This window comes from Mycteria americana, chromosome 17, assembly GCF_035582795.1.
Source record: "Mycteria americana isolate JAX WOST 10 ecotype Jacksonville Zoo and Gardens chromosome 17, USCA_MyAme_1.0, whole genome shotgun sequence".
NCBI lineage: Eukaryota > Metazoa > Chordata > Aves > Ciconiiformes > Ciconiidae > Mycteria > Mycteria americana.
The window spans coordinates 5,890,893-5,912,436 of NC_134381.1; the positions used below are offsets into that span (position 1 = coordinate 5,890,893).

General features: G+C 42.9%; 1 protein-coding gene across 1 annotated transcript in view; it reads right to left on the reverse strand.

Moving 5' to 3' along the window:
* Positions 1-21,544, reverse strand: part of BRINP1 (BMP/retinoic acid inducible neural specific 1) — a 59,535-nt gene that overhangs the window by 6,542 nt on the left and 31,449 nt on the right. The window contains exons 2-6 of the mRNA XM_075519735.1: positions 20,418-20,608; positions 15,394-15,563; positions 13,977-14,082; positions 6,992-7,228; positions 1,379-1,601 (exon numbers count right to left, since the gene is read on the reverse strand). Coding sequence (XP_075375850.1) covers positions 1,379-1,601; positions 6,992-7,228; positions 13,977-14,082; positions 15,394-15,563; positions 20,418-20,608 — 927 coding nt within the window. The remainder of the gene's footprint in view (positions 1-1,378; positions 1,602-6,991; positions 7,229-13,976; positions 14,083-15,393; positions 15,564-20,417; positions 20,609-21,544) is intronic.

Consider the following 21,544-nt stretch of genomic DNA (forward strand, 5'->3'; position numbering starts at 1 on the left):
CATTTCGTCCTCCTTCCCCCAGATTTTATAGCGTTAGTTGGAGGCTCCCTTTCTGTGTGGCTGACTTTTTAAAATAGAAGAGAAATGCTAAAGACATATTTATTTGAATGCTTTGCAGTAACATGGTTGGCTGGATATCTGCTCGCTGCCGCTTCACTTTGTTGTTGTCGTGGCACAACTCAAAATAATGCCTGGACATGCTTGTGACTCCTCCACCAGTTGGCTTGTTTACAGCAACTCAGCCAATTGGCAGGAACAGGTCGATTTTAGGAATTTCTCTAGACTTTTTTTCAAAAACTCTTAGTCTTAATAGATATTTCTCCTCATCCCTAGTAAGTCCATCAAGTCTTTGTCCAGAAACATGAGATTCCTTGGTAATTAAAGAGTTGTTAAGCCCTAGAAGAGTTTCCTGAGCTGCACAGTGATGAAATGAAAACTCAGTGTGCTTAGCAGCCAGGGGGCTGGGTGATAACAGGAGACAGCAGTCAATCATTTTATTTTCTCTTGAGATTGAATATTTAGGTAATGAAGAAGGTGAAAAAACAGTTCCTCTACAAATATTAACTTGGCCTGACCCTTCCAAGAGAAGCATGGAAGAAAAGGCACTTGGACTAATTTTAAAAAATTTTCAGTGTTACTTCACTCCAGACAATGTAGAAAGAAACAGCAAGAAATGTTTATTAAAATCCATGGATGCAAGTCTCCAAAAATGATTGAAAGCTAACTTAAACTCAGCCATAGGTCAGGGCTGAAAGGAGCCAGCAGGAGGTGACTATTGGATATCAATAGCTGCTGTAGCTGTAATGGAAAATCTGCTTTCTCCATCTGTAATAACATTGCTAGGCTTCTGGTCAGTGCAGGTTTGCAGGTTCACTCTGCATTTTGTAGAAGAGATACGATCTATTCCAAGTGAAACCAAAGCTTCTCTTTCACTCTGGCTATATTCATTGAGGAGCACAACTCAAAAATGGGCTGAAGCATCTTGTGCTCCATATGTCCATTTTAACAGCAAATGGAGGCTTAAAGCTTGGCTGTGGTACATGGTACAAGACCGCTTAAAGAGCAGCTTAGTCTGCTTGGCTGTATGATGTCAGCCCTGTAATAGTCTTGCAGAACACTACAGAATAAGGGGGTGCCCTTCACCTGGGTAGGTAAGACCACATAGAAGGGATGTGAATATGCTTGGGTATGTGATAAAGGTTACTTACACCTCCAGAAATTTCAATCCACTCCCAGACTTTACCATTTTCCCCCAAGCCTCCATATTAGCACACCCTATATTCGAACACTTAGGCTGTTTGGTTTAGGTCCAAGCCCAGGCTGAGCTCCGTCAGTCACCCATCACACCACACCCATCCCCAATGAAGGATGAAGGTACCTTTCTCTAGGCAGCTGGTGGTTAGGATTGTGCCGACACCGGACACTGAGGCCAAACAGTTTGCGGGCAGTGCGCTGGATCTTCTGGCGCTGGGCTTCCAGGGAGCTCTGCAGCAGCTTGTAGCGGTTCTGCAGATCCCAGTCATTCCCCCAGTGCTGGTGGATGCTCCCAATAGTCAGGAAGTGGTTGCTAGGTAGCCTTTTCATGAAGGATTTAAACTCATCTGGAACACACAAAAATGTGGAGAAATACAGAGGTTTCTGAACTATAACAAAGTTACAAAGCTTTTCATTAGCAGGATGGAGAAACAGCAGTGACGTATGAAGCCATCAGCGCTCTACTAAAGGAAGGTGATGTTCATTAACTCACTGGCCTGTCATTCTGCCCCAGGAAGCTCACTAATTCCGTGGCTGTTGCTGCTCCCATATGGGAAATGAAACCCAGAGAGTATTAGGGTGAAACAATACGGTTAATGTGTACAGGGTGGAGAAAAAGAGAGCAAATTCCCTGGAGCATGGGATTATAGTCTAGGGGTTATGAACAAAAAGCAGGGAGTTGTAATCGTTGTCAGTTAAAGAGTTCTAATTTAAATTGGTTTTTTGGCTGTTCCTAAAATGGTGTTTGTTGTTGAAGTCAAATCACTTCGGCTGTGTTGTTTAAAAAAAGAGAAAAAAAAGCTTTAAAAAAATCCCCAGAGGAAGGGTTTGGATTGTGTTAAAATGTCCTGCTTTCTCATTTTTTAAAAAGAGCATTCTTATTCTTTTTTCTCCTTTAACTTCATTTGAAGTTAAATGAGTTGCTTTATGTAACAATGAAAATAAAATAAAATAGTTCAGAGGGCTAAAGTCAGAACAAAATCTGTCAATTTTAGCCAAAGGAAAAAATTCAATTGATCCAAAAATACGTTGTTAAATGTTGTTTTGTGATCACTTTATTTCTGTTTGATTTTGCTTGATAATGAAAAAAACATTATGTAGGGTTTCAGTTTTCACGAAACAGAAAATCTGATACGGTTTCTGTTTATGAGCACCCCTTTCTTCCTGAGAAGTATAGTTTGCTTAGACTCTGATTACCAGGCTGGGACATCCTTGTATGGAAAAAACAGATGGTTCCAACTTTCTCAGTAGAAAATAACCCAATTTTTGATACCACAAAACTGTGTTTGACACACTGAGACCTTGAGAAATGCCAGGAGTGAGCCAACAAAAACCCCATAAAGTGCAATAAAGACAAGAACAAAGCTCTGCACCAGGGCAGAACAACTGCACACATCAGTACAGGCGGGGAAACAACCAGTTGAGTAACAGCTGCTACAAAGGTCCTGAGGGTTATCGTGGACACCGTGCTGAAGGTAGGTCAACACTATGTTCTCACTGGAAGTAACACAAACTGCATATTGGGATAAAACCAGTAGGTTGGGAAGCTAATTCTTCTTGGCACTACTGAGGCCGTACCTGCATTTCTCTGCCCAGCTTTAGGGACACCCAATTAAAGACTGGTGTTGAGAAACTGAGGAGGGCACAGCTGAGGGCTATGAGATGGTCAAGGGCCTGGAGCACAAGGTCAGGTGGAGGGAGCTGCACTTGTTTAATCTGGTGAAGAAGAGGCCAAGGGGCAATCTAATTACAGCCTACAACTGCTTAAAAGGTACTTACAAATACAAAGGAGATAAACTCTTCTTATTAGAGACAGATGGTGTAACAAGGAGTAATAGACAGTTTACAGCTTGAGAAGTTCAAATGATTTATTGAAAATCTTCTTCACTTGGAAGTAATGCAGCACAGAAACATGCTGCCCAGAGATGTAGAAGAATCTCTCATTTTAGACTCTGCTAGACAAAACCGTGGCTGACCTGATCTAGGGCTGGTGGTAGTCCTGCTTCTAGAGGGAGGTGGACTAAAGCCCTGCCATAAGCCCAACAAAGTATGCAACAAGAAATGCAGCCATCTTTTCCTGTAAGTTATCTACATTTTTTTTTCTTCCTTTCCTAATCCTTTTTTTTTTTTATTTTTAAATTCCTTCATCCTATTTTCAGAGGGAAAAGAGGACAATAGCCAAAAAAAAGGCAAAAAATGAAAGCTTGTAAAGGTTGATATCTTTTCAAAAAAAGAAATAATCCATAGAATTATTGGAGAAAATCAGACCAGATAATTTGCAACCTATTCTACAAAGCTTATATATATTTGCATAACAGGTTTCCTATTACTCAGCAACTTGCAGTTCATGCTTAACTGCCTAACAAAGAATATCTATACATTAGTCAGTGCCATCATTCTATAGATGGTAAATGGATGTCCATGTCCTACTCATCACATGGTGAAACTGAGCACCTAATAAAAATAATTATTATCACTGCACTATCAAGATCCACAGGACATCTGCTTGCCTCCTTTCTTCTCCAAAGATAACTGAGAGGGTTTTTTTTTAATCATCTCTCAGGTTTTCACTCTATTTGTAATGCTGCTTTCAGTGCCCTTCTCCTCCCCAAAAATGATTCCCTCCTGTTCAGTGGTCCTCTGAAACTATCATCATGTATAATTGCTTCTGTTGACCATGCTGATTACTCCTGGTATCTTTCAGCAGTAAAAGCCTTGCATTTGCTTCCTGCCCCTTATAAATCAATTTCCTCAAAAGCCTGTTTGTGCAAAAGACCAAGCTCTTTTCCCTCTGATGATGAATGTGCTACATTTTTCATAGAGACGGGTAAGGGAGAAATTTCAGTGCAGTGTGCACATTTTGATACTGCAGTGCAAGGTTGGGGGAAAAACAAATGAGCAAAGTAAAAGCTGGATGGAGTTGTTTTTAAAAGAGGGGTCAAAAAAGAAAATACTTTCCAAAAATAATAGTTTCTTCATTATTTATTTATATTTATTTATAACTATTCCTGGAGGCCCCAGCCAAGACTATGGCTGCATTGTGCTAAACCTTGTACCTTTCTGGGAATAGTTCATTCTTAACCCTGAGAATTTCCAATTAACTAATAAGGCTGTTCGCTTTTGTTTTTATTTTATCTATCTGCACAGAAAATGTTGATGATGGCTAGGACTACATCTCCCATAATGCAACATGGCCCCCTCTTTTTGCAGAGTCACCCAGTCCCTGCAGGTAGTCCCATGGCAATGACTCATCATCACAGGTGGTACAGGGCAGAGGATCCAGCCTCTGGAGAAGAATGGTAGCATCACAGCAAAATGGCCATGTCAAATATCTCTTTCAAAGGTGAAACTTTCATTTTTCCAGTGCTTGCCTTTTCAGTTTAAAAAAATCACATTTTCATCAGAAAGCAACAGTACTGCAAAAAAAAAAACCAAACCCATGACTTTTAATCAAAAGGCTGTTTTAAAATCCAGAATCGCAGTCCTGACAGAGAATTTTTTGGCCAGACATACTAAAATGCCAAGAATAAGGCAGTGTTATTTTTCTCAATTTACACATGAGCAATGAAGCACAGGACTAAGAGAGAGCTCCTGAGCTGATTTAAAGCAGCATCAGTTCACTGCAGCCTCCTTGACTTTGAAGATGCTATCCCAAATCACACCAATTCTTGATTTGCCCTGCACGATTTTTTCGAATTGACATAAGAATCCAACACAGATCAGGAACAGAATATAGATCTTTTAGGCTATCAGCTGCTTCCTGTGCAAGTGGTATTTGCTTTCAGAACACTCATGTGCCTTTCAGCCCACTTTATTGGAAAAGCCTTCAGATGTCATTAGAGATTTGTTTTCTGCTGTTCATTATGAAGAAAATCCTCTAGTTATTGGGAATATTTATTAAAACAAAGAAGCAAAATACTAATACTACATTCTTTTGTGATAGCAACTTTCATCTCAAAGGATAAGTTCACGCATGATGCAACAAAGTGATGAATGAGATGCAACAGCTTTAAACATAATCACCCCATCTAGCCCTGAAAAGCCTCTAGCCCTGGGTGGAATATGGCTACGGCACAGCAGAGAATTGCACTGCAATGTGTCACTTTAACATGGCAAATGAAAAACACCTTCCCCTGTTGAAATCTCAAGGGAAGGGAAACAATATAATTATCTACCACAGTCTTTGCTTAGATCAGGTGCAACAAGCACAGAATGTAACAGTAAAACAATCACTGTGGGACTCTAATTCTTCTCTCTCCATAGGGATCTCACCTTCTCAGTGTCTGGGTTAGATCCCCTGGGAATGTAAAGGGGTTTGATGAGTGGTGGCCAACATGTGGCTCTTGAGCATCTTGTGTGAAGATACTGTGCCAGAACTAGCAACTAGTAACACTTAACTAGTGGCAGAGCTGTGCTGACAGGCACTGCCAGTAATTCTAATTTGTGTAGTACTGAGCTAGCAGAAGCTTCTGAAATCCACATTTCAGGTTTGCCCTGGTGTACCCACCCTATCCATGAACCTATAGAAACGCCCAGAAAGCCACTGACCTCTTCAGCTAGGAACCTACTTCTGGAACTGCCCCAGTCTTGTGGCTCCCCATAGTATATGGGGGGCTCTTGTCAAGATGGTCATCAGCCTTGGGCCATTAACTACTATTCTGACTTTGCTCAGCTGAGCACCAAGTTGGCAATGTGAGTTGGACATAAGAATCTATGCACCAGCAGACACACCAGCAGGGTTGACATATTGAAGTATGAAGCAGTCCTCAACAGCCCATTCAGGAAACATCATAGGCCGCTTCATTTCAACCATTAAAGGGATTAAGGTGACCTTCAACATGAAGAAAGAAATTGCTGCTGGGAACACTTCTGAAGAAGAATTCTTCAATGCCCCTCATTGGTCTCTTCCTCATAGTTTTCTTCCCTAACATGGAGAGCTGAACAGTTATGACAATAACCATTAAAGAAAATATGTTGCAAAGTAACTGGCTAACACTAAGAGATGATAGGCAGCACAGGGATAAGAAGTTCTTAAGTTCTGCTTAGTGCCCATGTGGCTGCAGGGTAGGCAGACCACTTGCTAAAAGAAAGGATGTAATTGCACTGATAATATTGCTCTTTTTCCTACCTCAAGCCCTTGAGACTGATGTTGCATACCTACTATGGGTGTTACTAGCATCAATGTGGAACAAACTCTGCTGACACCCCCAGCACCACACTGGGAGAAAGTGAAGGGAGAAGAGAAACGTTCACACCAGCAGATATCGGCACTGTAGGAGAGAGAAGTCATTTTCCCTTCTCCTCTCTATCTCAAATGAGGTGTCATCTGGCCTGTGCTCTTTCTCTGTGAATTGCCTTTCACCAAAGCAGAATAAATCATTCATGCAAATCTGAAAAGCAATTTCTGCATCATTCATATTGTGGAAGTTTCTCTGTAGAACTATTAAAGAAAAATTCTGAGCTGGTTTAGCATGAAAAATCAGATTTTTAATCAAACTCTTCCATGGAAAATATCCCCTTATACATAGAATTACATGTGGTGTGTGTTTTTGTCTGTACATGTAAAGAGAAAAAAAGGCACTCCCTCAAGACTAAGATAATTTTTTAACGTTCAAGATCCTCTATGTTTTATCCAAACTGGAACACTGTATTAAGGGAAGAAAGGATTCTTAACTGGTATAATCTGGCACGCTTTGTTTGAAATAAATCAATAGGAAAACGTGTTTTGCTTGGTCACCTGAATTCTCCAGATCTTTATAGGCTTCTGTCCAGGTCTTGGCCATGTTTGCTAGTGTGTACTCCATGATCTGGATGTCGGTGATGGGGCAGTTGCACTGCGGGAACTCCTCTGCACACTGGCAGCCACACTGGCTGTTCCGGCAAATGTACTCCCCCTCGCCATTGCACATGATGTAACTCAAGGCAGACTGGACAAACTTCTCTTGTAAATACTGGGGGAAGATGATCTGGAGACCTGGCATAGAAACAAGAAGCAAGGATTAAAAAAAGAAAAAAAAAAGTCTTTTTGGGTATCTGTTCTTCTTTTCAAAACCTGTTTCATTAACAGCTTGGGAAAGTGATGCTGAGGAATTAAAAGCTACTGGGATATTTCTCTCAGAGCTGTCATGAGTAAGGAAGGCGGGGTACAAATTGCATGGCTCCAGTGCAAGTAGTGAGTTAGCTGAAAGTAGAGCCCATCTGTTCTACCAGAGAAGGGTGACAAGTAACTTCCCCCTCCCAAACGCCCAGCATACCCAATTCATCCCAGTCCTGGATCCCAGTACAGCACAAAGCATGTGAATGCAAAGCATCCCTTATTCCCAGGTGTGGGGTTTTTTATACTTTACAACCAAGTGCTAGTTCAGAAGTGATGAGCATTATGCTGTTCTGACCTGTTCTGAGAGAGACTAAATAGGTTTGGTACCACAGAAACAAGGAAACTACACACTGAAAGAGAAAAGAAGAAAGAAAGGGAAACAGAAGAAAGCAAAATAATACAAGCAGGGATGTATAAAAGACCCTTGCAGAGTTAAGTGCCCAGCTCCCACAGTATAAATACAGGAGTTGGGTACCTGAGTCTTTTCAGTTTACTCCCTGCTAGGAAGGCTACTTGCCAAATCCTATAAAAGTGCAAATGGATTTAGTGCCAATGATTTCAGTGGGGCTCTGAAGATTTACATTAGCTGAGAGCTATCTCCATGTCTCTTTCTCCGTAGCAAGTGTTTGTGTATCCATCCATCTGTGCAGGCATTAGCGTAGGTGTACACTTGCTCAGGTACCAGAGGACACGATAACAGTTTAAGTGTTTGCCCTGTGTACAGTGTACGTGTTTTTCCATCCTGTCCTTCTCCAGTTCCCCATCTCCGGGCTCCCTACAAATGTCCCTGAGGATTCACAGCTGTTTTCTTCTACCTGGCAAGTCCTGCTTGTCAGACTCAGTCAGCATCTGTGGCGCATGAGGCAGAGACGACAATAACTCTGAGCGAGCTTTTCACGGGAAGCCTGGCCCACTTCGCCTTCCTTATAAAAGGCCCAGGGATTTCAGAGTGGCAGATAAAGGAGTTTATGGCTTGAACAGCAGTGCTGAACTCCAGTGTAATGAAGGCACGTGGGTCAATTACCCATCTGTTTGTGTTTCTGTTGCGCTGAATTACTGTATCTGTGGCTGACAGCTCATTGGCGTGGAAAGAAAATAAGACAATAATTCAGAGGATGAGAGTGTGCAGGAAGGGCAGTGACTCCTTTCAGGAGTTCAGGCCCATCTCTGTGATGGGTCACGTTCACCTCAGGCAAGAGAAAAATGGCAGGCAATGCCTCAGGGACCCCCATTACCCTTTTGCTTTTGGTTCCAGAGAGACACCTCAGCCTTGACAAGGTCCCTCTGGAAGATCAAGTCTGGGGGGATCAGGAGGGTGTTGAAGGCACAGGGATCTCTGTTTCCTCTCCCCTCCTGCTATTTCCAGGGCACAGTCTCCGAGAGCACCATGCCCAGTGGCAGCAGGCTGCCCCGTTGTCTGACCTAATTCGCAGTCAAGCGTGGAGCACTGGCAGCCACCAGTCAGGATGAATGCAGAGCAACGTTCAGCTGGAGAAGGCATTTGTGACACTTGCACACGGACGGATTTCAAGCCTGGCATTTGGAGGCACTGTGTACGTGTAGATCCTGCTGCCTTTTCTGCGGTGCTGTTTGCAGGGAAGGGAGGGGACACGCAAGGCGCTGACCACAGCCTACAGCATCCCTGCGAACACCTCAAAACCAGTCTAAGGATCAGCATTTTGAGGTCCCTTTGGTCTTTCCTGAGACGTTTCTCAATAAGAAGCTCAGCTTTCCTCCTGTTGTCTTCAGGAAGAACTGAAGTTCAGTCTCTTTTAGGGATTTATCTGGTCTTCAGGAAGATCTGAAGTTCAGTCTCTTTTAGGGATTTATCTGAAGAAGCCACCACAGAGGAATGGTCCCTTTTCAAACCTTCACACTGACATTTGGGATGGTCCCACCTGCCAGACTCCAAGATTTTCCTTCAGGATGGAAAGTGCAGCACTATGGAGAACTGAGATCTACAAAAGGGGCTTGGAGAACCTGAAGGCTTCTGTACTCACTGAGCTTGCAAGCTCACAGGAGAGGCAGGCTGGACTTCTTGATGTGCATTGACCCTGTTTATTCATGGTCCAAGTCCCCATGAATAAATCTTTCCACTCCCTGCTTCATGGAGGAGCAACCAGGGCAGATTGCTCCTCCAACCTTTGAATATGAGGCCCAAATGCCCACAGGCTCCTCCGCTCACCATATTTTCTTTTTGAATTTTAACTTGGATAACAGCACTGACATGCTGTCTGGTCCCAGTTACAAATGATACTAGCTTTGGAGATTTTTTTCTGGAGGGGACAGGGGTAAAAAAAGCAACTGAATTTTCACAGAAAGCACTTCCCATTGCAAGGAACAGTCATTGTGTATCTCAGCACATGCAGAAACATTAATACCTTGTAATCTCCAAAACATAACACGGTCCCATCCCACAGAGTGCCTCATGTGGATGCTTGCTTTTTTCCATAAAACTCATGGTTTCTAAAAAATATTTCCAGGATAACCTTCTCTTGTAAGAAATAATTTCATGTTTAAGAGGTAATCAGACCCCCTGTACACTTAGCACCAATTCAGCAAAACACTTCTATAAATACCTAACTTTAATCAGGTAAGCAGTTCTGCTGGAATCCATGCAGTTAATTGTAGCATTTAACAAGCAGCACGTATTCAAATATGTGCTTAGACCAGGAACAAGTGACACACAAATCCAGCTACGAGTGTGCATACACCAGACACAAAGCCCTAACTTTAAAACTGCAAACATGCTGTAGGGATTACATGTGACTGAGATCTTCCAGCCACGAATTTCCTTGTGGAAAAAAAATCAGTGTTAGAGTTACTGAAATACAACCATGCCTGCTTTCACATTTGTACTTTGACATATATGTATAAATACCCACACTTTTATCATCATACCCAGACACAGGCAGATTCATATCAATATTTTTGGTTTTGTGTTGAGCATCCTTGTGACCAGATCCTAGCAAGATATTTTATAAGTACTGAGCCAGTACCATCTCACCCAGTCCTCCATATTCATATGTAGTTCTGTACCATGCCCAATGACTAAATATTGCTGAAATTGAATTGATTATGGCTGTCAGTAAAGCACAGTTGTGATTAATTATTTTTAAGGTAAGTTTTATAAACATGAGATTGTAAGAAGGCCATACTGGTCAAGACCACTGTTCTAGGTGCTTCAGTTGACACTTTTAAGGCAGGAAAGCTGTAGTCCCAAGGACTGTAACAGCACGCTAGCCCCACAGAGCAGCTTGCAGCCAGCCATGTTAGCTGGGAAAGCCCTGCTGCCAACCACGACCTTAATAAAACATCCCAAGATGCTGTTTTGTTCTCTAAGAGTTTTCTTTGAATATTGCAAACATCAAAAAATATTATTTTTAATCTTTCAGTGTTGTCTACTGATAAAGCAACCTCCTCTCAGCAGCTGAACAGCGGGGCAACCTGATCTTCAAGACTGAGATACTGGACCATTTTCATGAGGTGAACACCTCAATCCAAGCCAGGGTGCACAAGGAATGGGCTCATCCTCCACAGCAGCCTCAGGAGCTCATAAAGCATGCAGAAGGTAAGTTTGCTGGTGACAAGTGTTAGGGAGACTATCTTAGTTTTGAAGGTAACTTATTGATCAGAAGGAGGAATTCTACCACTCTGTAAAGTGTAAAGTTCCTCTTAAAAGCTAAGAAGAGCACAGATTTAGTATAGGTTTGGCTTAGATAACTACAGGCAGAATATGAAGTGTCTGACAAGGGAACATGTCCTTAATTCACATAGAAAAACTATTAGAGAGAGATGTTTGGCTTTGGACTGTATATAAAAGGCTTCCTGCATTAAAAGAGGTAAATTTCCCCAGCTCTAAATTAGAGCTATTTGAAACATTTTCCACAGAAGAGTTCTCTGTTGAAAATGCAGTTTCATTGAAGCATTTTGTGAGAGCATGTTGACTCCAACAGCACTTCTGACAGGGAAAGGTCTAAATGTATTTTTCATACTTCCTCATTTTGTTTCGCTGAAAAGCTGAAATGTTTTGTGTTGTCATTACTGCTCTGCCCATCTTGGCAAAGACTTTAATGTTAATTGTAATGTAAATTTTAATATTCTATTACCATATTTGACATAACAAACTACCTAATATACAATATTTCCTGTATAATGTCTCAGTGTTTAGAATAGCACAGAAGGATTTTACCGTATTGAAATAGTGTCACGTTGCAATATTGACATATACTGTCACACTGTCCAAGAGGATATGTCTCTGGAATTTTAATTTCCCAAAACTTTTCAAAATGTTGCTTTTTTCCCCACTCAAATTTTCAAATTTCAGCCTAGGACACTTTTCCAAGGAACACGAATTCCCATTTCCCACCAGGCTGCTGTAGAGCTGTTAGCATCTTCCCCTCCCATGCTCTGGTCTACTCCTTTTCCAGGCAGCTCGTGCATCAGCCGCACGGGAGGCAGAGGCAGGTGAAGGGACAGTTTCATGCTGGTGGCAGGGACAGGAGGATACAAAGTGCAAAGTGCAGTCACCCATGAGATCCTGGCCCACAAAAGGATCCCCGCAGTCCCATGAGGGAAGGATGCATCGCTGCACAGCCCTCCCCATGAACAGGACAGGGAACCTGCCCCCAGGTAGTGCTAGGAAAAAGGGAAACCTGAGCTACTGTGATAAATGTACCTGTATATGTACCTCAGTGCAGGCATCTGACACAGATGTACATGCATGCTGGGTCTACATGGATACTGGTTTATAAATTAGTGATCATTTTCTGTCCATGTAACCACAGGTGCAGAACCAGACACCCCGCACTGCGCATGCATCCAGGTCCTCGCCTAAATCTCCAGGTTGGCTGACCTTCCCAAATCCTACATGCAGGCATGAAGGTAGCTTAGCTCTGGGTCTGGCCATTGCATGTCCTAAAGGGCATGTCTTTAAAACCATGACTCTCAGGGTTGGGCGGCAGCAAGCAAGTTCAGAAACAGAAATTCTCCCTGTCATGAAGATGCTGCTCTTTTATTGAGCTGGCCTTGGAGCCAGAGTGACATGAAGGTAGTAACATGGATTTTTGTCAGCAGCTCATGCTCGGCTGCTAATCAGATCAAAGGAGACTTGGTCACGATCCATTATCTGCAGCCCTGTGACTAATTCCTAATGAAGCCTCTCAGAGCAGAGGAAGGATCCTGGGTAATTATCCCAAGAACCACACTCCAGATTAGGAGGAAAACACTCAGGTGTAGCTTTAAGGGTCACTTTGTTCTATTAAGAAGAGCTCTTACCTTCCTCCCTTCCCTTGCTGTCTCCCTTGGCTTGGGTCTGGCCTCTCTCTGCTCTGGGTTATGCCATGAAGCTCCATGAAATCCACATGTGGTTGACCCCTGAGGCCCTGTGTCTGCTCCCATCAGAAATCACAGTCTCATCCACCTTACATCCCCTCTCTCTCCTAAATTTTCCTTCTTCCTCCACCTCCTTCGCCGTCCCAGGCATCTCTTTTTTCTTCTTCTCTTGTAGGATCAGATAGCCAATAGACATCTATTGATTTACCTACTTACCAGTTTGTCTGCCTATAAACCAAGCTGTCTCCTTATTTAGCTGTTTACCTAGTTATCTGGTGTGTCATCCTTGGATTTTCATTACCAGCAGCCATCATCACAGTATATAAAAAGCCTCAAAATTGTTTATTGTTAATTAGGTAAGAACCAGAACTCAGTGATTTAGATAATCACCGCAATAGTGAAAACAACCTGCCTATTATTTTTAAAGGCAAATAACAACAACAATAATAATATATCTGCAACATGACTCAGTAAATGAAACCCAGTTTCTGTGAAACCAAGATTAAAACAGCACTTGCCAAATTATACTCAAAGCGGAAGATGTAATGTAGCCCATTCATCTGAAAAATTAAAATTTGTGCAAGTACAAGGATTCCAGAAATAAAACCATCTGGGCAAATGAGCAATTAAATCCCACATTTCCTTATTTTGTCAAAAACTTGGGAATAACGTTAGTAAATTACACACCCAGTGAATTTCCTCCTTCTACTGAAGTTGACTTCTTGCTAACCAGCATGTATTTATTTATTAATTCAGTCATGACCTCTATCTGTTGACTTCTGGACTAGCTCCCCAACTGGGACTGAAGCCATGGCTTCTAGCATCCAAATAAAACCTCTGTGACTTTTCCCAAAGATTACGGTCATTAGAGAGTCCCAAAAGCTGATCTGCAAACCTCTTACGCAAATCAGCAATTTGGGAGGGACAAAGAGAGATGTGGCCAGAATGCCCCTTCAATATTAATGGAAAAGGTCATGTTTATATCAGTGTATGTATAATACACAGAAGTCCATCAAAATTCAATGGCAGGGGGCACCCAGACACTTCACTGTGGTCCAGTCTGCAGTTCCTTGCACCTTTAGCTCAGACCCTGTCAAGCCCTGGCTCTGCTGTGCTGAGCTTCATATGAAGCCACCAGAAGCCACCGGTCCTGCTTTGGGGAACTTACAGCAAAGAAGACGATCACAGAAAACAGAGGAGGGGAAAAGGCTATAATAAAGGTCACCCCTCTCTCATTTCATCCCCCCACTCCATGCCCTGTATTACCATCTCCCTCATTCCTGTGCCCTACCTTGCAGGTGGAGTTTGCTCTCAGTGCTTTGCAGAAGGACAGAACTCACAGAGTCCAGATTGTCGTAGCTGTTACAGCCCAAGGGGCCAGTCCGAGTTTCTGTTACCTGTGGAGGATGTAGAAAAGAGAGAGTGTTCCCTTTGACTGTAGCCACACATCTTCCCCAGGCAGGTTCAGACCTTGTAATATCATGACCCCTTGTCACCAGTTGATGCAATCCAATATGTATCTTCCCTAATTGGGGAAAAAATGACCCACGCTGGACACACATGGCTAACGTTTGGCACACTCAAAGCTGAAAAAATAGAGTGAATTGTATCTGCTTTCTTTATGGTACTGCCTGTTATTCTGGGCTTGGCAATGAGGTCCTGCAGACTGATGATTCTCATGGACGACCTCCATTGGAGAACATCAGAAGCCAGTAGAGGAACTATTCCCTGGCTTCTCTTATTGGAAAGCAAGATACAGAGATGGATTGCCAGTGCACAATGGTGCCTAGTGCTCCCACAACATATGTGCACACCATCCTTGTGCTGAGGATAGATGGAGGCACAGATGACCTGCAGTGCTGTTGCAGTGGTTGTTGCTGTTGGTTTCCAGCCATAGAGGAGAGCTGCCCTTCCTGAATTCACAAAGGGTGATTATCTCTTGTCACTGTTTCAATATCTCAATTCGATTTCCCATCCAGAAGGGAACAGACTCAGCCATGAGACACCACAGAAAAATAACAAGAGCTGAAACCTTTCAGAAATGGCTAACAATGACGACTCCATCCACATCGCCTTCCCTGGAGTGAACTCTGCAACAATAAAATCCCTCCCCAGTATAGGATGATTGCTTTCAGAGAAGGCAGCCTTTGTCTGCAAAGCCATTTCCCCTATTTTGTATGCTCTGAGCAGCTCCCCTTCCTTCCTGCTGCAACCCCCAAGCTGTGTCTCAGTCAGTTTCATTCCAGATGCCTCAGTAATGCCACTCTGAGTTTTTCACCTTTTCTTGTAGTAAATTAATCTGAGAGATGTTTAGCAGTCTTAGACCCACAAGAGGAAAATACTTCTGGGTTGCATGAGGTTGCCCATTTCACAGACCTGCCTTTCCCTTTCAATGTCCATCGCTGATCTGGATTATCTGTTCCCTCTCTCCCTTCCAGAGGTCTCTGCCACACATAGTGGAAGTCTCCTATCCTACGTAACCATCACACAGAATGCCCACCTCTTTCCAGATATCACTGTCCCTGGGCAAATCAATTCTTCAGTAAGGTCCATAAGAGAACAATTTATCCTGGGAAACCAGCATGGAAACAAAACAACTTGTCATCAAAAAAGTCATCACACTGGACTGGCAAAGTCCTGCCCCAAATCCCTACAGTATTGGTATGGACACACAATCTTCTTTCTCTTCCCAAGGCAAGATACAGTACCTTGATTGCTCCGGTAGAGATCTGGATCTCATGGAGTCTCCTCATGGTGCCATCACGGTCTACAAAGTAGGAGGAAGCAAGCTGGTGCAATGCTTCAACGCTCTGGGTAGCGTTTCCTGACTTTCTGTCAAGGCGGCTTTTGTCCATGTACATGGTCAAGGCCTCCTCTCCTGCAGCAGAAAGAAAAGGAGATTTCAGTAAGGACCAGGAGGCTGCCATGTAGGGTCATCTTAACAGGAACACATGATGTCACACATTGTACCTAAAGAAAGAAAAGTCCGACACCTAAAGCACTCTTAAATGAACCTACCCTTCCTCACCAGTACCAGAACCTCAGTGTAGTATATATGAGCCTCCTTCTCTATTCAGCCAGAAAGGCCAGGTCCACCACACTTGTAGATCAGCTCCACTGAATTGAGTAGATAATATTTTGGGCTTTTACTAGCCAGCATAGCCTTACCACAACTGTTGGAAAGGATTCAAACACTTGAGGAATGCTTTCCTCTGTGGGCAGTGCCTCTGGAACGATGCACGCCTGACAGAGGAGATGCTACTTTTATGCAATTCTCTCTGACCTGATTTCTAGAAGGAACAAACGATGATTTAAGTTGCAAACAGGACTTAGGTACATAGGTGGGTACAGAGGACAAACAAGTGCTAGTTGTAGCTCTTTAGCTTCCAGCGACCATGCAAAAGGGTAAGGGCAGGGGGCTGAGTGAAGGAGAGCAATCAGAGGAAAGAGCAAATGAGAAAGTTAAGTTAAACCATCCACCCTTTCTGCTTTTTTTCCTCTCCTAGAGTCTCATTCAGTGAATTTAAGTGGAGAGCAAAAAATATTGTGCAAGATGAGAGACAAAAGGTGACTTTGAGCCAGTAATTACAGAGAATCTGGGAGTGAAGCAGTTAAGACCCGATAGCACCAAACATCCGAAATATTATCAGAAACCTGAATCTAACAAAAGGTATATGAAAAGGACACGAAGCTGAGAAGTAATATTTACCTAAAAGTTCAATTTATGTTGTATGAGCCAGATAAAAATCCAGTTCATTCTAAACATAAGGCTGGCATTATAGAAGGAGTAAAAAGGTAGAATACCATCTTGCATTCCTAACATCTGAAATTCTGATTGTAATAAATGAAGAGAATAGATACCTAGGGTAGGAATGTGCCATTTCTACATAGCTCTCTTAATGAGAAGAATGGTACTTGTTCTGATATGATAGATGAGCCACTGATGAATACATTGCCTCTGGCAATAGTAGCATGGTCAAAAAAATGCACCACCACTTTTTAGGCCAAGAAATATTTTGCTCTTCAGCATTTTTGCATATTTTTTTTTAAAGGGAACAAGCACTTACTTTTCTTAAAAATTCATATTAGCTGAAATAACTTGATTTGTCCAAATAATCTCCTTTATTGCATATATGGAAAAAAAAACAGTAATCTCTCCCCCTTGCTTTCCCTGGAAATTTTCCAGCTTTTATCTGGAAGCCAAATGCCTGAAAACAAACCAAAAATATTCTGGCTGAAAATCAAAATATTTTTATTGGATTTCAGTTTTTCAAGCAATTGATATGTTGAGGATTGAGCCTTTGGCTTTGAGATGAAAAATGGAAATTTTTGGTGGAAAAAAGATACTTCCATCAAAAGAATTGATCAGTTGAAATCTTTTAATTGGTTTCAGGGGAAATAAGTGGAGAAGTTTGGCATGTAAAATTTTCTCTCTTTAATATTTTGTTAAAAATAACGTACCATCCTTTGACCACAATCAAAGTTGTAGTAGTAAGTAATAATATCATCATTGTTACTTCTCACAAAAACACTTTCCCTGGAAAATGACCAGCTTTGATTTCCTTTATCACCGTTAACATTATGGATTGAGCGGTGCAAGGAGACCTTGGCAGGGATCAAGGTTCTAGCCACACAAACAGCAGGACGATTGTTCCTGTCCCAGAGGATTTAAAACCCACATATCTGATGAGACACACAGGTGTATACAACAAGCAGCCAGCAAAGCACAAGGTAATAAGATGAGTGTGATTAGTGTGAGAAACAGCGGTCACCGCACACCAGATGCCTGACCGCTGTCAATACATTTTCAGGTTTCATCTCTGAGGCGAGTTTTACAGGGGGATTTGAAGGAAGGTCAGACTGTGAATTTTCCCATTTGCCACCAAAAGGATGTCTGCATGGGAGTTAGCCAAGAGGCTTGGGGGAAGATAGGCTGGACCAGTGTGAAAGTGCTGTGTCTTGAGCCAAAAGTTTTGGATCTCATGTAACAGAAGTGTTTCTCTGCATGGAGATGCAGCAGACATAAATGATGCTTTGCCTCCATTTCACAAGGCTGTGAAAGGAAAGGGAAGACCAGGATAATTCTCCCCTTAGCTGTGATTCTCACAGAATCTCATAGACATAAAACAGGAGAAAGCTGTGCTGTAGGGCAGTGGAGATCAGTGATTTCCCCACAAAAGCTGTCATTTTTCCTCCCTGAGGTGTTTGGACCCCTCCACTGGGAGGAAGAGGAAGAAAACAGGAAAGTAAAGCCCAAGATATTTTATGCTCCTCCTGAGGGACAAATACCGTCCCTGGAAGTGAAGGGTGCTGAGCAGAAATGATGTTGCTGGAAACCTATTCTGTGTACATGTGCGCAGACCTGGAAAAGCACAGCGTCCCCATGGAGAATGCGCATGAGAAAGCAACCCTGAGATCAAGAGAGGTTAATAGACTTTTGCTGCATTATTAAGTCTTAATTTCTCATTTATTAAGCAGATGCTATGTTCAAAGTTGTCTTTCCTTCAGGGTTTTCCCTGCAAATTGGCTCTCAGCTCTGTGTGCTCCATCCCAGAGCATGGATGTCCTCAAAATGACCCTTCACCAATCCCTTTTTCAACTATACTGGAGCAGAGCTGGTTTTTTATTAGGCTCCAGGGGGACCTGGCTGCTCTGTAGGTTGAAAGGCATCAGAGCTGTTCCTCATGTGGCCAGGTGTGAAAATAGCTGCTGTACTCAGGTGGGCTGGCCTGATCCATCACCCAGCCTCCTGGGATCCATGCAACAGCCGGCATTTAAAAGCAAAACAATTTCCTGTGTGTTTGTCACTTGTTTGCAACCTAATAAGACATCAGGCTAAGTTTACAAAACACTGTAATCCAAAGCAGAATTCTTGTAACTTTTCTGAGGAGACCTGAGGTCTTGAGAGCAAGGGTGCCAGGACATGTCTGCTTTTATATCCCAGTGGTCTTGTTTAGCACACAGACTGTGATTAGAGTGTGTCCTCCTTGCATAATGCATGCTCAGCTTCATCTACATTTTCTCTGGGACTGCCATTGCCAAGAAAAATCCTTCTTTTCTCCCCCACCATTACTCTCCGTGCTCTGGGCTGACGGAGCATTTAGCACTCCTCTCCAACACCAGTTCTCGTCACAAGCCTCTGCATATTTAAAATTGTTGTGTTGTAAAATCAGGAGAAGAAACAAGCCACTGTGAATAATTCACAACCTCACCCAGGCAAAATTAAAAATATATTTTACCATCAAAGGTCTTTCTTATTTTGAATTTCCACAGATGTGAGTGGCAAGAAAAAGGAATATCAATGGAAAGAAAAGTAAACCCACAAAAAACTCTCAACACTTCACTGGATTCTTACTTGGCTGGCTTGGGCTCTGTGAAATATTGTCCTGAAAAGTGATTTTCTCAATAAAAAGGAGTATATCTTTACACACACTTCATTAAGGCCTGATTGCAGGCAGTCATTCGTACTCTTCAGTGCATGGAAACCTGCTTTCTCTCACATTTCTTGCTGATGGAGCAGAGGGTTTGAATGCCTGGACTGAAAGAGCAGCATGAGGTTCTTTGAAGGACATTTGCCACACGAGAGGCCATTTGACTTCAGTGGAACCATGCCAATTTACCTACCACCTAATCTGTGCATGAATCACATGCACACATCTAATCTCATCTACATCTCATCCGAGTGTCTGCAGAATGCTTTGGGAACAGACAGATGGCCAGAAATTCCTCAAAGTTCACTACAAACTTCACAATGTGGCAAGGCTGGAGGTCAGGTACATTAGAAGAAGCAACAGCAACAAAATCTGTACTAAAATTAAGACCCTTTTCCACTGCAGAATCCCTCTTACAGATAGTAGTACTCAAGAGAAAGGCTTTTAAATGCACACCCTAAAGGGGTAAAGAATAGTAAAAATAGTACAAGAGAGAAAAAAAAAAAATCAGCATCAAATATCAAAAGGAGTTGCTGATTTTCACCCCTCCTGTTTTCAATACTCAATACTGAAATTGTTTATGCAGCACCGATAGCAGTGCATGCACATGGATCAATGGCCCTACAGTACTCCGTCTTATGTCATCACCGACATATTCTGCTTACACATGCAAGCCTCTCTGCAGTCCTTGCACATACATTTTGAATTTTACTTAACTGTTGTTTTTTCAAAAGTCTATTTCATGTTACTGCTTTCACTTATGCATTCAGCACAGGCCTTTCTGGCCAGCCCTTCCCCTGCTGCACATGCTCCCTGCCCGACTCCTTGAACTCCCTTTTCCTGGAGCTCTTTAAAATTCCTCCAGTTCCAGCAAGAAAGGATACTTTTTCCTCCTGCATTTAGTTTCATTCTGAAAAAAAAAAAAGGATCAACACACTCTATTGTCAAATTAAGGACAGGGGCACAGGAATGACAGACAGGCTCCTTGGCTAAATGAAGCATGTTTATCTTGACGCACACCAGTACACACACACCATTGTCAGAGGAGCACAGGTGCACACGTATCAGAGATGCCGAACTCACACGCATTGCGCCATGAATTCATTTGCGAAGGCTATTCGTACTGTGGGGATTTTCACACCATCTAACCTTGAGATAGGCTTTGGCTAGGGGAGCTGCAGCCTGGCTCTGCTACCGGCCAGTCTCCACACAACACGGCCAAGGTTCGCAGGTGCGGTCCAGTGCCTTCACCACCCCGCCACTGACACCCGCGTAAGAAAACAGCCCAGGTTGCCACCTACCTCCCAGGGTGGCAGAGATGAGGATGTGGGTGCCGTACTTTTTGATGATGGTATCAATGAACTGCTGCGTGGTGGGTCTCCTGCCCAGGAGGCGGATGCTCCTTTGAAACTCAGGCATCAGGGGCAGTGGATTGTGGAGCAGGTCCCTCCGCTCGATGGCTGTGTTCCTCACCTTCCAACGGGCAAACTCCCTATGCGACAACACAGGAACACAACAGGGGTGAGGCTTCGAGTCCGGAGGGGCAGGGAGAGCCACCAAGGGCAGGGAAGGAGGATGGCAAAGAGGACAATCCTGTTGGACACCCCCACACAGATACACACGTGAGGCCACAAGGCTAGACAGAAGGGGAGGGGGAGGAGAAGAGGAAAAGCAAGACATTACTGCACAATAACAACACACTGAGAATCAGGGTCTGGGCTGATGAGGAGGTATTCTCAGAGTCTCCAGAGATGTCTGCCAGAGGGCTGCATTTCCCTAGAAAGAAAGCAGCTGGTCCTTTCACCCTCACACACTTTGGGGTCTTACACTTCCCCATAAAGCAGCAAATTCTGGTTTCTGACAGCAAAAAAGCTGGTCAGTTAGACAGACTGTAGATCCAGACGAGTCTGATCATTGCTATGTCCCTGTGTCCACAAGCCTTCCTCGTAGCCACTGCTTTTGCAAAGCAAGGCTGAAGGAAACACTTTCTCCAAACATCTTAATCTTTCAACACCAGGGAGTACAGCAAAAGATCATTTTGAAAAACAATACACTTGATAAACCATCTGAAAGGATCGATTCAGATATAAGCAGAGGCCAGGATGAAAATAGAGGTTTTGTTTGTTTCTCTTTCTTTTTTTTAAAAACCTATAAAGTGATTTTCAAATCCCTTCCTTTAAACTGATAGCAACTGGGAAAAAAATAAAGTTAATGTTTGCAAAAGCAGCGCTTTATTGCAGGTATCCATTTTGAAACGACACAGAGGGAAATGCCTAGAGAAAACCTTGCACACCTGCGATCTAAAAATCAGGCCTCTGAAATACATCACCAGCTGAGCACCTAAAAGATGAGAAACCTATTAATGTCCTTTGAAAAATATTGAGCAAGGTCTTCTTAAAAGGAAAGGATATTATTTATAACCACTCTC